The sequence below is a fragment of the Ictalurus punctatus genome, chromosome 12 (genome assembly GCF_001660625.3).
Source record: "Ictalurus punctatus breed USDA103 chromosome 12, Coco_2.0, whole genome shotgun sequence".
Classification (NCBI taxonomy): Eukaryota; Metazoa; Chordata; class Actinopteri; order Siluriformes; family Ictaluridae; genus Ictalurus; species Ictalurus punctatus.
The window spans coordinates 28,891,266-28,906,440 of NC_030427.2; the positions used below are offsets into that span (position 1 = coordinate 28,891,266).

Below are 15,175 nucleotides of genomic sequence, written 5' to 3' on the forward strand. Positions count from 1 at the left end.
ATCCATCTTTTCACACCGAGGACGACTGAGGGACTCGTACACGACTATTACACAAGGTGCGAACGTTCACTGATGCTCACATTAAGAACCAGGGGGGTGTAAACTTTTGAACAGGATGATCGGTGTACACAATGTTGTTTAAAGATCATTTAGTTCTGCCCTTCATACGCTAAATAAGATAGTTACATGTCCCGCAGAAGACAAAATACTAACACTGATCATCCTGTTCAAAAGTTTACACCCCCACCCCACCCCCATGGCTCTTAATGTATCGTGTTGCCTTCTTAACAAACAACATGGGATTTTTATCCTGCATATATATATATATATATATATATATATATATATATATATATATATATATATATATATATATATATATATATATGTCATATTACTCGGAGAGGTGTGTGAGGTCAACAGAACAGTACAACAAGCAGGATTTCCTAGAAAGCAGAGCTGTACCCTGAGGTGCTCTGTGCTACAGAAGCATAACAGCGTGTACACTCTCCAGTGCGTCCCTGATGAGATGAATGACGAGGCGATGAGACGTGTCGGCACTCGGGCAGATTCATCCTCTTGTTACATTGCTCCACCGTGTTTGTTCCGTGTGAGTGTCGTCTTACATGTCTGCACCGTGTGGCACGATGCCTTCAGGAGTAAATAAATAACCAGCCGCAGGGCCGTTTCCCAGGAATCCCTGGGTGTCATTAAGTGTCTGGGAAAACTTTGACGCTGCTAATCTTGGAGGCTGTAACGACTTCATTGGACTGAACTTTTCAGGCCTCTACACCTCACCGCAGTGTCTCGATTCCAGCAGGAGATAAAAAGACGAGCGATGAAGATTTTCCCGGTCACTGGGTAATCGGGTAAAGAATAAAAACACGGCAGTGTGTAACCGCTAGTATAGGAAAAGAATCAGCGCATGGGCGGTGTGACGTGGCCACAGGAATTTGTCAGCAATTACATTTATTATGAATTAAAGAACAAAACAGTATACGTTTTGCCCATTTATTGCTACATTAATTTTTGTTAATGGAACGTCCTGTTCCTGTTAGCGTTTATGTAATAGCGGCGATAAACAGTCGCTCTCGCGCTCTCTCTCTCTCTCTCGCTCTCTCTCTCGATGTTAATGAGAGACAAACATGTCGTTTTTCTATAAAGCCTGAAAAGTTAGAAAGTGCTGACACTGGAGACTCCTTCCGCAAACTTTTTGCATAAAAACTTTGTCACTGTCAATGACTGTCAACGATTATAAGTTATTCTACATGGTATTAGCGTATTAGCGTGAATCTGTGAAGCCTTGCGACATGTTTTACCAGTGTTCATGTTTCTACGTTAGATTTTACATCCTGTGGAGCTTTACGGGGGGGACCGTAAAGAAATCAGACCGTATCGTATGAAGCAGCGTCCTGCTGGGATTCTGTTCCTAAATGAATCTCTTGCTTTAATGCAGACTTTAATGGTGACATTGAACTGAGAGGAATTGGGTGAAAGGGTAGAGGTGTTTTCTGTATAAACTCACGGTCATGTTTCTAACGGAAACAAGTGGAGATGCCCGTATGTGTTTGACAAAGTTGAGTCTCTGTGCTGTATAACTTGAAACGTCTCTGGTTCAGTGTAATTCGACTCGCGTGTGTGGATCACACGCTAAGGATAGTCCATGTTTCCATCCACGCCTGGTTTAATGGCTCTGAGAACAATATATGTAAATAATGAAAAGCACTGGAGACAAGACAAGGGAAAGAGCAGGAGAGAGGTCATGAGAGATGACGCAGTGACTAAAACATGCCAGCACATGTAGCAGGAATCCTCTGAGGTGGAAAACTCAACGCTGCTTTCAACAATAGTGTGATTTTAAAAAGAAAAAAAATGTACTATATACAATATATCGCCAATTCCGAAAAAGTTGGGACGCTGTGTAAAATGTAAATAAAAACAGAACGCAATGATTTGCAAATCTCGTAAACCCCATACATTATTCACAATGAAACATATCAAATGTTTAAACTGAGGAAACGTCCTGTTTTACGGAAAGAAATCATGTCATTTTGAACTCAATAGCCACAACACGTCTCAAGAAAGTCGGGACGGGGGCAACAAAAGGCTGGAAAACGGCTGAAAGACGTTTTTTATACCCAGTCACGTTACTGACCTGTTGCTAATTAATATAATTAGATAAATAATGTTCCTCCAGCTGTTTATTTTCAGTAACACTTACTTTTCCAGCCTTTTGCTGCCCCCGTCCCAACTTTTTTGAGACGTGTTGTGGCCATGAAATTCAAAAAAAATAAAATTTCTTAAAACGGAACAATTCCTCAGTTTAAACATTTGATATGTTTTCCATGTTCTGTCGTGAACAACGTACAGGTTTATGAGATTTGCAAATCATTGCGTTCTGTTTTTATTTACATTTTACACAGCGTCCCAACTCTTTTGGAATTGGGGCCGTGTTATCGTAGGGACATAGGGCCGTGTTATCCGTTGGGACGGGGGTCTGGAGAAGTAAGTGTTACTAAAGAAGAAACCTTTCAAGGAGGAACATTTCGCAACTGATTAGGTTCATTGGCAACAGGTTATAACATGATTGGGTATAAAAAGAGTATCTTAGAGAGGCAGAGTCTCTCTTTTACACAGCATTCCCACAGCATTTTGGGAACTGGGGTTGTAAAACGCGTAAGACACTGTTTATGCCAATAATATGCCAAGTCCAGGGTTTTAATCAGTGACCGGGTCTCTCATGTCTCATGGCCAGATGTAATCTCTATACACGGTGTCCCAGTGACGCTCAGGACTGTATGAGTAGACAGACCGCTGCTTAAAATATGTATGGGGTAGTGCATAACCCTCAACATGGTGGATGTATTATGTAAATCCTACACCTCCACAAAAAGCACCGATCGTCTTGTTGGTAAAGACGTGGCCTAATACCGCCTAGTGTATCCAATTCTTAAACTGCAGGTAGGAGCTAAAGTTTTGACAGGGGGACTGTGGAATTGTCACACCGTGTGCATCATAGGATTGGTCTGGAGAATAATTAGAACCAACCATTTGGATTTGCATTCTAATTTACCTAGGATTAAAACATAGTCGCGCATGTACGCTCATGGAAAACGAGTCATCGTCCGCCTCTTCGTCATCTGATGGTGTGACTGCAGGGTCAGTGATGAAGAAGTTGTCGGAGGAGGATGGTGTCGCTCCTTTGCCAGTCACGGTGACACTAGCCAGTCATATGTGTCTGTGAGATCTTGTGCTTTGGACGAGGTAGGACAGCACTTCCCTCTGATTGTGTTACGCCGCCCTGGAACACAGCATGAGGTTGGAAAAGATCGGCATGAGGTTGGCTGGATTCACAGGTCTCGTTTTGTGCCATCCGAGCCAAATACTGCACTTTATTTATTTACCATTTCAAATCCCTGTTTCAAATGTCATCTTGATGATCCATTTCTGGTAAATGGGTCTCTCCCTATTCAAGTGGTCTCATATGGCTGAAAATGTTTGCCCACAAGTGTTGCCAAGATGGCCGCCGATTGAACAGACTTCAATTATAAGGACTTTGGAGATGTGAGTGAGAAAGTCTGGCTTAAGTCTGAGTGGAAATGTAATGAGCAAAATTAGTTTATTATTATTATTATTATTATTATTATTATTATTATTTCTAAGCCAGTCCATTGCCTTGTGAAGGCGGAGCACAACCTAGTGGAAGCAATTGAAAAAGATGCACTTATACACCAAGCAAACCATGGATGTAAGTCAGAATGGATGAAAGTGGCCAAATAATACACCAGTTACACCAGTGTGTGATCAGATTACATGCAGTAAAAAAAGTTAAACATCCACTGTAAAGAATCACTCACGCAAGACGTTGCTAAAAGAAATGCAAACTGGGTTGGGAAGGAAGATTGGAAAATGGGAAAAAGCATCGTGTACACTCGTTCTTGACTTCCTAAAGATCCCATCTGACCCTGCGGGACCAGAACCAGGTCACTTTGGAGATCTGAAAGGAGAACCATCTCACCATCACTCTTCAGTAAAAAGTACAAAGTGGCTTACTTGGAGTTTTCCTAACGACTATGAAGCAATGAGAAATACAATTCTGGTGGTCTGATGTGATGAAGATTGAACCAGGTGTTACCTTTCACCACTCCTCACCTGGTCTGTTCCTTCCCTAGCATGACACTTGGTGGTGGGAGCATCACGCTGCAGGGATGTTTATCAGCAGCAGTGACCGGGATATTCTTGTTGAGGGGAAAAAAAATAATGAATTAAAATTCAGGGGAAAAAGTAGAAGCTCAAAAGCACTTAGGGTTAAACATCAACCTACTCTATGGGTCTGTAAGTACGGGCTAAGTTGTTTGATATGTTTGATGTTTTCCGTTTATGTCAGCAATAAAAGTGTACAGATTAAGCTCCAGTGGGTATGTGGGAGTGTTTCCAGCCATTACGCAACCAGTTGAATGAGGTGTGTGATTCAGTCGAATCATATGTGTGGAGCAGGGGAAAGGGAAATGATAGGGAAGTTTAACAGGACGAAACCACACTAACACTCCCTGTATACACAGTGCCCTACACCGACACACTCAAACACGCCTGTTTTATTCTCAGCAAGGGTGTGTTCATGAGTTGAGTCAGATTTGATAGAGAAGGAGACAAAAATAAAAATGCAATCTTTCTAACGTAGTGAACCTTGGTGATAACGTTATTGTGCTGAACGGAACAATAAATGTCTAGGGTTCATGTTTATCTAGATTGAATTGATACATATTTTATTCAAATACTATATATATATATATATATATATATATATATATATACACACTGAACACACTAGATCCTGCATCAAGAAGACGGAATACCACTTTTTACTTTTAATTAATTTTATAAAAGCTAATTATTGAGTCAATATTTTTCTTCCCTGATGCCCCTGAGGTTTTTTTTTTTTTTTTTTTTTTTTTTACCTCAAGGTCATTAGTGCACTTGTGACATAACAACTTCACACTGGTTTTGTGTCCAGAACCATATAAAAAAAATTGTAAAAACCTAAAAAAAAAACCATTCTGTTTTACCCCATGTCTAGATTTATTTATTCATTTAGCTATTCGTATGTGATGAGTGTTCAGCTGTAAGGAGACTCGGCTCCGTCTCCAGTCTTTCGTAACCAAAACCTGCACATGTTCTTGCACGTCTGATACGCAGCACCAAGTTATGCTGTGTACAATTTTGGCATGAAACAAAAACGGAATATATAAAAGCTGCCCAGCCTAACCCCGATTTCACCCTCGTAAACAGTGTGCTAATACGCCGGTGTGTTAAATCAGACGTATTTAAAGCAGGACGTCTGAGTGCAGTGTCCGAGTGGGAGGCTCTGATCTACGCCCATCTCCTCCTACAGTCGACAAACAGGCTCTGTGATGGTAAACACCGCCTGGCCGTCTTCCGAGAAGCACTGCACATATGATTCACCGGAACGCTGAACCGTAAACATGTTGCGTATCATCATACAAAGTTAATAGAGGGGTCATAAATTCAAAGGCCCAGCTGTCGAGATAATATTTACCAGGCTAAAGTTGCATGGCGAGCAGCGTGTGAAATACTTTCAGCTCAGTTTCCGGCATCAATGAATAGAGTACGGAGTCCACTGTAAGGGAAAGTAGCGTAACATCAGCCAACTACACGCTAAATAAACTTCATGCACCTGAGCACAGCAGTAGATGAATGTGATACATATTACTTACAGTATTACATCTATGCTATGCATACAATTGACAAAACATTTTATTTTTCAATATTTATTTGACTTTACCTTATTATATCTTTAGTTTATGGTTACTTTATTTCTTATGTATATTTGTGCCTTGTCTTTTATGCATGCTCCTGGTACACTCTAATTTCACTCTAATCAATAAAGTGCTATCTTATCTTAGCAAGGGGTAGCCAGTCGGGTCTTGAAGTCGATGTGTTGGAAGTGGAAAAATGGGCCAAATTGTGATGGCTAGACGACTGGGTCAGAGCATCTCCATAACGGCAGGTCTTCTGGGGGGATGTTCCCAGTATGCAGTGGTTAGTACCTACCAAAAGTGGTCCAAGGAAGGAGAACTGGTGAACAGGGTCGTGACCACCTAAGGCTCATTGATGCACGTGGGGAGTGAAGGCTAGCCCGTCTGGTCCGATCCCACAGAAGAGTACAGAATTGTTGAAAAAGTTTATGCTGGTTATGATAGAAAGGTGTGAGAACACATGGTGCATTGCAGCTGGCTGTGTAACAGTCAGAGTGACCATGCTGAGCCCTGTCCACCGCCGGAAGCGCCTACAATGGGCACGTGAGGACGGAACATGACTGAGAGTTCGAAGTGTTGACCCGGACTCTAAATTCCCCGGCTCTCCATCCGATCGAGCTTCTCTGGGACGTGTTGGGAAAACAAGTCCGGTTCTTTGGTCTGTGGATTTGAGGGAGCCTTCAAAGTTTTATGTCAAACCCAACAACATAGAGTTTCGCTTTTAGCTAGAACAATTAACCATTACAAAAAACAAACAAACAAACAAACAAAAAAACACGGAGTGTACCTTGAATAGAAACCAGAGGAAGTAGAGATCATTTGACTATTTGACAAGACTATTCTCTGCGGATTATTCGAGTATATTCTAGAATTTATTACTATTAGCACACACGGCTAGTTTTTTGAGGTATCAGTAACTGTAACCAATGGACTAGCGATATCATTAGCCTGAGGCTAAATGTGCAGTTTTGCACCACGTAAGTAAACATGGAAGACACTCTGATTGAATAAAACTGCACATAAAACTAGTTTGACTGAATACACGTTTAACCGAATACCCTCCATGAAGCCAAAAACGAAAGTTCAAGCAGGGATTCTCTTCAACACGGCCATGGTGTATGGGACGCATAAACGATAGGAGAGCAGAACGACGAAGCAGCACTTCACAATAACCGAGAAAGAAAGACCGGGAGTATGTCCATAGAGAAACCACGAGATGTCAACAAAAATATTTTAGAAGACCACGCCCGATCCTTGACCAAACAAAATCCTGGGAATATGTGAGATAACGGTGATTATAACCAGCCCGAGGCACAGATAAACACCATAGAACTGCATAGATTCAGGCTTAAGAGAGAAATATTTGCTGATGTAACATCCACAAGACGCGGGTGTGGTAATGATATCAGTAGCCTGAGGCGATATATGGAGCTGTAAGCAACAAGCTGACGTCAGGTCTTTAGCTGCCTGATGATCACTTCTTGTTTCATTGCTTCTAGACACATGTCATAGCAAGGGAGGCCAGTAGGGTGTCTTTGTGATCAAAACAAGAAAACAGACTCGGTCTTGCAGAAAGACAAAGCCGAGTGCTACTTTCTCTCATGCTGCTTTACAGATTAGCGGTCAAACCATTACTGTAAAATGACCGTGCAATATAAATCAAACTTATTAGTATTAAAATGATTATAAGCTCACTTTATTATTAATTATTGCATGTGATGTCATTGTCCCAGAATAGCATGACTGTTTTGGTTAATCTTGCTCAATAATTTTTTATTTTTTTTTACAGTGTAAGTAGTATATAATGCACACAACGAGCGTCTCAGTTCTGTAATATACGATAACTAGCTCCTGGATTCTATTGTTTGTTCATATGAATATGCAAATGAAGTGACATGAGTCCAATCAGTGAAAAAGACTCGACATGACTACAGTTTGTCTCAAAGAATTAACAGAACTTCAATTAAAATGCTGATGATCATTTTTATTTATTTATTGATTTATTTTTTAAAAAGCCAGCTTTCAATAACTAGTAAAAGTAAGCAGTACATCGATGACATCTTACACCGCGCACTACTATAAAATGAAGTGGGTTCGCAGTGAGATTTTTAAGAAATCTCAACGCATACATTGAAAAAAAAGTTCTAAGGTATTGTGATATTTCCTATCTTTTGGAGGCTGAAAAAACAGGTAGAGGTGCACCGATGTGTCGGACAATAATCGGTATCGGACGATGAAGGCAGTTTTTTACGCTATCGGCCGATAGTTTAAGAGATTAAGAGATGATCAGGGCCGATTATATCCTGTCAATCAAAAGAGGGCGGGAAAACACATGGATTTCGTGCTGTGTGTAAAGAAGATGTCTCTTGTGTAGAATTACTTTGAATTGGGTGACAATGCCGCGCCGCTCGAGCTGCTCGCACTGAATTAAAGCGCCGGTACACTGTTGAAAGATGAGTTGACAAAAAAAGTATATATTGCACGGAAAAATATATTTGTAGAGTAGTGTATTTCATATCCAGTGAATGTTAATATATAAAAAACTGATATTATATACGACCAGTTTGATATTCATGATGAAGTAGAAATGCTTGTGTTTGTGGAGAGTGAATGTGAGACTATCAGGAGGTTTTTTACAATTCGGTCAACGTTAATATGAATTAATAACATTCGATAAGTTAATAATCTTACTTTAATCTTCAGAATTGAGTTCATGTGTTCATGTTAATTAGAGTAATGTGTTAATGTTTATGAGACCAGTTACCGTCAGACAACTTGTTCAAATGGAGAGAATAAAGTTTTTATTTGCATTTCTTTATTCTTTATTATTCATTTAAAAGAAGGTATAAAAAGCAGAACTATCGGTATCGGCCGATATCGCTCTGGATAATCGGTTATCGTATCGGCTGAGCGATTTAGCATCGGTGCACCTCTCCAAACAGGTATCTTAGGCTACCTTGTAAACCAAAAAGAATCCACTGAAATGATGTAACTGGAGTCGGGGCAGCGTAGGGACGAATGGAAGCGTAACATAACATAACAAAGATGAAACATTTCCACGCTATTACACATCGTTCTGAACGTGATTAAAGGCCTGCTAGCCGGGGCGGCTGATATAAATGTGCTAGCGAGGCTAAGCCGTCCTGAATTGAGATGAAAAACAGATCAATGTTTCATTTTTGGCATCTACGTCACATTATTTGCTGCTACACCGTTCTCAAGCCAACGTCTTATCAGCACTATATTCTGCCTTAATGTAAAGTTGGTTATCCTGCTCCTAAAGAGACACTGTGCTAACAGCATGAGGAGCTCTGCGTAGGCTTGTTAAGAAGTACTTCTGTATTTAAAGACAGAGGTCAAGGATCGGTGGACGTGACTGAGTGCACGGTACTGCAGGGTTTTATGTTTACGGCCGGACGGCAAATGTTTGTGCTATAAATAAACCAGATGCCTGCAGCCTCACGCAAACAACTAGGAAATGGTGGAAGGTGGGTTGTTTTTTTTTTTCCATGCAGTGTAAACCAAATTCATTTATAAATGCTTCATAACACAATACAATAACTAGATATGCATGAGGTTTAACCAGACAGCACGAACACTGCATCGACTGAATCCTGTTTCTCCACACGGTTACTCATTTGATCAGCAGATCATTCCGCTTCTTTCCAGAAACACGTTTAGAGACCGAGCGAAATGAATCGGCAACTCGATTAAAACGACGCATACACTAATGACGCTATCATTTTTGCCCGTATTTTTATTTGCCAGTATATCGTTTTTCAGCGTTTTCAAAAGGCCAAATGTGAAAACGTGAGATAAACAACGTCAGGCTTATCTCAGTTCTTACCACTGCAGGAAAAGCACATTCTCACACACACACGCACACATATGCGCTCTACCTCGAGTTTACTGACGCACACGGAGGCTCATCTGAAACCACAAATCCTTAACCCCATTTCAGAGCCATCTCACACCGTCTGTAACGTCTCTACACACACAGCGACTATCCATTTTGCTCGATCTTTCTACAGTTCTTGCCTCTTTTATCTGCCGCACCCATCATACGGCCACACGCTGTGTGGGAACGGAAGCTGTTGTGGGGTTTTTTTTTCACATAAGAAAGTAAATAAGTTATGTCATCATAAAACTCATAAAAGAATGGAGGAACACTGCTCCTTCAGTCGTCACGTCCGGCTCGTGTTAACACGACGAGTCGTTATTATAGCGCACTGGATATTCAGGTATTCTGGAAATGACATGGAAGGAGTGGGAATTTTCTGACATTTTCATCAGGAAGATGAGGGCGTGTCGATTGACGCGACAGCTGAGACAAGTTGAACTTTATGCAAATTTGGAGCGACTTGGTGCAGCGACTAGCAAAGGGAGTGAAGAGAGTAGAGCGGACGTGATGCGCGATCCGCCATGCTGCCTGCGAGTCTGGATTGTTTCGTGGACTCCAGACAGTCCAGCCCTGTATACCTCATATGCCTCGTAACACTTCAGTGCTGCCTGATGAAATGTGATTTTGAGTCCTGCATTGAAAAGTAACAGACTCTCCAGTGAAAGATAGACGTCTGGCGTCTAGCTTTCACTGCGTCGAGCTACACTATAAACAGGATGTTAGGTTTGCTGCCACGGCTAATATATCCACTAGCATGCACTTGCAGCAGAATTTAACAAGATCCATGTGGCTAAAGCTACTTCCCTTGAGTTTTAGGCCCTCAGACTTCTTGCGAAATAGGAAGGATGTGATTCTATTCTTTACTGTAATATTTTGAGATACTGGATTTCCGTGAGCCGTAATCACCAAGATTAAAACAAAACAAAACAAAAAAGGCTTAAAATATTTCACTTTATGTGCTAATGAATCTAGAAAGTTCAACTTTTTAAACTTTTCCACCATATTAAAATTTTTTGAGATGCATCTGTATATCCCACCCCTTGACGGGGTAACGAGATAATCAATGTTATTCACTTCACCTGTCGGTGGATTTAAAGTGCACCTATTACGGTTTTTCAAATATTCCCGTTCATGTAGTGTGTTATATACGGAGCGGTTTGTGAATGTAAAAACATCTGCAAAGTTTCAAAAATCAAAGCGCACGACGAACGGAGTTATCGACTCCCAAAAGAAGGAATCGATTCTGAACAGCTGAATCGACTCGTTAGTGATTCCAGACTTTACTTCCTGTACTAACCTACGTAGGTTCGTAACAAAAAGCCCCGCCTCCGGTCTTCATCGGCTGCTCGCTGACAGCGGTAGACCAATCACGACAGACCGGGTCGTCTGACCAATCAGAGCAGAGTATGCTCTCTGAAAGGAGGAGTTTAGAACGAATCATTTAACGAGTCGTTTGTGACACTGGGGGGAAAAAGGTAACGCTGCAGTTTAAATTATGAGCACGTTAAAGTGTTTTTTGACCTCGGATGCACGTAAATCTATCGTATGAGAGCTTTAAAACAAAATTAGGTTTCAAAACCATAAGAGGTGCACTTTAATGTTAGGGCTTATCAGTCTGTCTTTATTTAAACTTGTGTGTGTGTGTGACCAGACTATTAATATGGTTTTTATTTGTCATTATAATCCACCATTTTAAATGAAAAACAAACAAAAGATGTAAGATTTTTAGCCTTTTATTGAAAACTAACCCACAGGGTTCAGATACAAAAAATGTCATTTATAATCCAAAAAAATTATAATAATAATAATAATAATACACAACAAGCAAAAACATCATACAATCTTATCAGATTCAATATGAAAGGCGATCGCTGTGAAAATAAAATAAAAAAATAATAAAGAGACAAGAAATCGATAACATCCAACAACACAGTGCATTTCCTGATCTGGCTAAATAACATATGCACCCGAACTTTGGCACCTTTACGTGTCAGGACGTGGCTTGGCCCTCTACCTAGCGAAGTCCACCTTCAAACACAGTGCATCAGTGGAGCTTTCATGATGTACAAATCACTCAGAAGGAAGAAACACAAACGTGGAAGACAGAATAATAATGATAAACAGTAATATAGAAGTAGTCTCTTCAGGCAGTCAGGAAGCAAAGTGCATCCTCATATAAAAATAAGTGCATGATTACAGAAAAACAGCTTCAATAAACACTGATCCATATTAAATCAAACACTTCCTCAAATAAATGCTCCTCCAACGCAGGATTTCTATAGAACGATTCGTAACAGGTGAAGAACTAAAAGCTTGGAAGTTGCTTTGCGCCCTTTTTTATTTTTTTATTTTAAAGGGAATGTCTTAGAGTAACTAGAAGCCTCGATTCAGATTCAGCAGGCATCTCGAGCTAAAACGAGAAATGGCTCGTTCTGTCCCTGAAAGTTCACCACAATGCGCGCTTGGAAAGCATCGCTCGAGCGTCGTCGTGACAGCACGGATACGGAAAACCCGGGACGCTGGACCCTATTCGTCCGACTCTCGCCTCGCTGTCGGATTTCTTTAACTCGTCCTCCTCTTCAGCGGTTCCTGAATGGTGAGAGGGGAGACTGGCTTGCATGCGACAGGTATCGGTTTTGGTTCGTAAGCGGCTCAACACACTGGAAGCATGTGGGCGTTGCCGTTGTACTCTTCCTCCACCTGTAAACAAGTCAAACTTGGGTTAGAACTCTTTGGTAAACAAATGCAAGTACTTTTAATACACAGAAGCAATGCTAGCTGGTGCGAATCGAGTGCTCTCGAGACCCACCTCGGAGTAGGGTGGAAGTGGAGGGAAGCTGAACTGTGGACTGTTCATGAAGATGGGACTGTCCCCTCCGTCGTAGTCGTCCAGCAGCGGCGTGAGCGGCTGGTCAAGGCGGACGTCGCGCGTCACGTCGCAGTAGCTGGGTGGACACGAGGACGGCATGCGCAGGGACACCCAGCTGGCAGACGACGTGCTCTCCTGACTGCTCATGCTGTTGCTGCGGCTGCTGAGCCCACTGTAGGGCACCGTGCCGATGACCAAGGGCAGCTCCAGGACCAGCTTCTCGCTGCCTGGAATGTGCATGTAGATCTGAAAATATAAGAAACAGTTACTTAGCATGCTAACTCGCAAACGAAGCAGTTTCCACTACAGTGATGGTTTCTCGGCCGTGTCAAATGCCGACACTTACCATGAGAGCGTACTCCACGCGGATGATCCCGCAACCCAGAATGGAGGGTTTGATCTTAGGCACGCGGATGGTCTTCCCAAGCCAGGCGTCACACATCCCCGAGATGATGTGATTCCCCCGAACAGAGGAGAGCTTCTGCCTGAACACTTTGGTGTGCCCGTTGGCCTGGTATATCTGCTTGGCCACGATGGCAGCTTTGGGCACCACGATGCGCGAGCATGTGTTCTCAAACTTGGCATCGATGAAGATTTCTTCGCCTTCGCAGAAGCCGCGTCTGTCGATCTTGGCGTTCAGGGACACCTGGCCGTCGGGGATGAACATGCAGGTGACCTTTTTCTCCTTCATGCCGCCTGCAGGAGACTGAAAACATCCAGACGCCGATCAGCTAGGCATTTCAAGCTAAGTGTGATATCATATAAGATGGCGCTTAATGCTACGATTAAAAAAAAATAAAAATCTCTGTTTCTCACCAGCAAGTCTGGCGTGTTCACATCCAGCGGCTCTTCCACCTCGAAGCTTTTCTTGCACTCGAGTGCGGGCTGAGACGCTCTCTCCATCAACGCTCTGACGTAGTACTGCACGCTCCCGAACTTTCCTGAGTACGAAGACACGAGCTGCCTGCAGACGGAAAACATGAAGTTAGTACAGTGTTCTTCATGTCGCATCTCCAGGAAAAAAATTCACAGCTCTGTCTGTGTGTGTGTGTGTGTGGGTGGGTGTGTGTGTGTGTGTGTACATGGATAGATGGATGCTCACCCTTGCTGTGGAAGCTCAAAGCCAAACGTGTATTCATATTTGTTTCCAGGCCTGAGGATGACCGAGCCATCATTATCTGTGGGGGGGGGGGGGGGGGGGGGGGAACACACTTTTTGTCAATAACAGCAAAAACACACCTGGGGAGATGAAGAACTAGTTAGCTCACATTTCCACACTTATTCTAGCTAGTGTGCCAAGTATGGACCGCCAAAGATAAGGCACTTCCGGGAAATATCATCATTTTGTGTATTATAAATAAACATGTCAAGCACATGCTTAACTTACATTGTGCTTTCAAAGTTTGAACAGTACAACTTAAGAACCTAAAATACCATACCAAATAAACATTACAGGATTATACGTTTCATTTCCCTAGCTAGTAGCTAGCATACAGTTTTTTCCGCCGTTACAATTGACTAGACTTTTGCGTGCTGTTTAGGACGCTAGTGCGCGTTCAGAACACGGCCCGAGCTAACGCATGCGTACTACTTAGTACACTAGTGTGCACTCTGAACTGGTAGCCATGGCGACGCACGAGCGCTGGAACTCTGCTGGATTGCTATTTAGTGCGGAAGGACGCGTTGTTGTTGTTTGTGTTTTTTAGTTGTAGTTTTACCTGCAGGATGGCCGTCCAGCTGGACCACATCTTCATACTTTAGGTAGTCGAGTTCTTGGCGACATCTCTGCTTCCCCTTGGAGTAATCCACTTTAGCGCAGCCGATGCCGAGCACTCTCATGGCCGAGACCCGTGTGATCTCGCTCACCTCGACCACGATCTTCCCGGCCACTTTATCCCCGCTGCAGTAAAACGTTTTCGACGGATCGCTGAACACGATCTGGAAGACCTTCGGTTTTTTGGTCATCGCTACCATCTTCGCGTTGTTTTATCCGCTTGAAACTCGTGAAATCGAAAAATCGCACGCGTGTAATAATAAATGGATAAGTTTTGAGTGAAGGGTAACCGAACAAAACACAACGCACGCGACAAGCGGTACTGTTTGCTTCAAACTCGGTATCCCGACGTGTCTATCGCGCATGCTATGTTTGACCAAGGCTTTGTTTGTCGTGCGCTAGCTTTTTTCCCTTGCCTTATATACTGCTACACCACCAGCCACTGATTCAGTCATACGCCACACCGCGGATTGTTTACCACTACAGGCTCCCACTCTGTTCATGAACGAGTGCAGTGCTCTGCGTGTGGCTAGCACGTGCACACCTCTCCCATTGGCTGAGCCGTGTTGTTTGCGTCGCGTCCAGCCAATCAGCGCTCGGGAGCGGCGCGTGAACACCTCGTGCACCACGGCAGAGGAGCGAGTGTACAGCGGCTGCCGGAATAAAGAGGTGGAGGAGGAAAGAGATAAAAATGCCCCCAACTAAAGGGTGCTTTCCTTTCCTGACATGACTCAAAACACGACGTTATCTTTATTCAAAATGAAAGAGAAACTTTTAAAAAAAAACTGTATGAGTTTGAAATACACTATAGAAGTAATATGGATGATGGGAGGGGGGAGGGGGGGGTGGTTAGT

The 15,175-nt window shown here is 42.6% G+C and overlaps 1 protein-coding gene and 1 long non-coding RNA gene across 2 annotated transcripts; both read right to left on the minus strand.

Moving 5' to 3' along the window:
• Positions 1 to 2,090: 2,090 nt before the first annotated feature.
• LOC124628745 (uncharacterized) lies at positions 2,091 to 5,655 on the minus strand. Its single transcript, XR_006983378.2, has 4 exons — positions 5,558 to 5,655; positions 4,153 to 4,238; positions 3,858 to 3,997; positions 2,091 to 3,301 (listed from the first exon to the last, which is right to left on the minus strand). It is a non-coding gene; the product is annotated as an uncharacterized LOC124628745 (long non-coding RNA).
• A 5,740-nt stretch (positions 5,656 to 11,395) lies between these two features.
• txnipa (thioredoxin interacting protein a) lies at positions 11,396 to 14,743 on the minus strand. Its single transcript, XM_017482057.2, has 6 exons — positions 14,266 to 14,743; positions 13,650 to 13,725; positions 13,364 to 13,511; positions 12,894 to 13,253; positions 12,488 to 12,793; positions 11,396 to 12,378 (listed from the first exon to the last, which is right to left on the minus strand). Exons 1-6 carry the CDS (start codon positions 14,519 to 14,521, stop codon positions 12,331 to 12,333), a joined length of 1,194 nt encoding a protein of 397 aa, XP_017337546.1. The 5' UTR covers positions 14,522 to 14,743; the 3' UTR covers positions 11,396 to 12,330.
• Between the last annotated feature and the right edge of the window lie 432 nt (positions 14,744 to 15,175).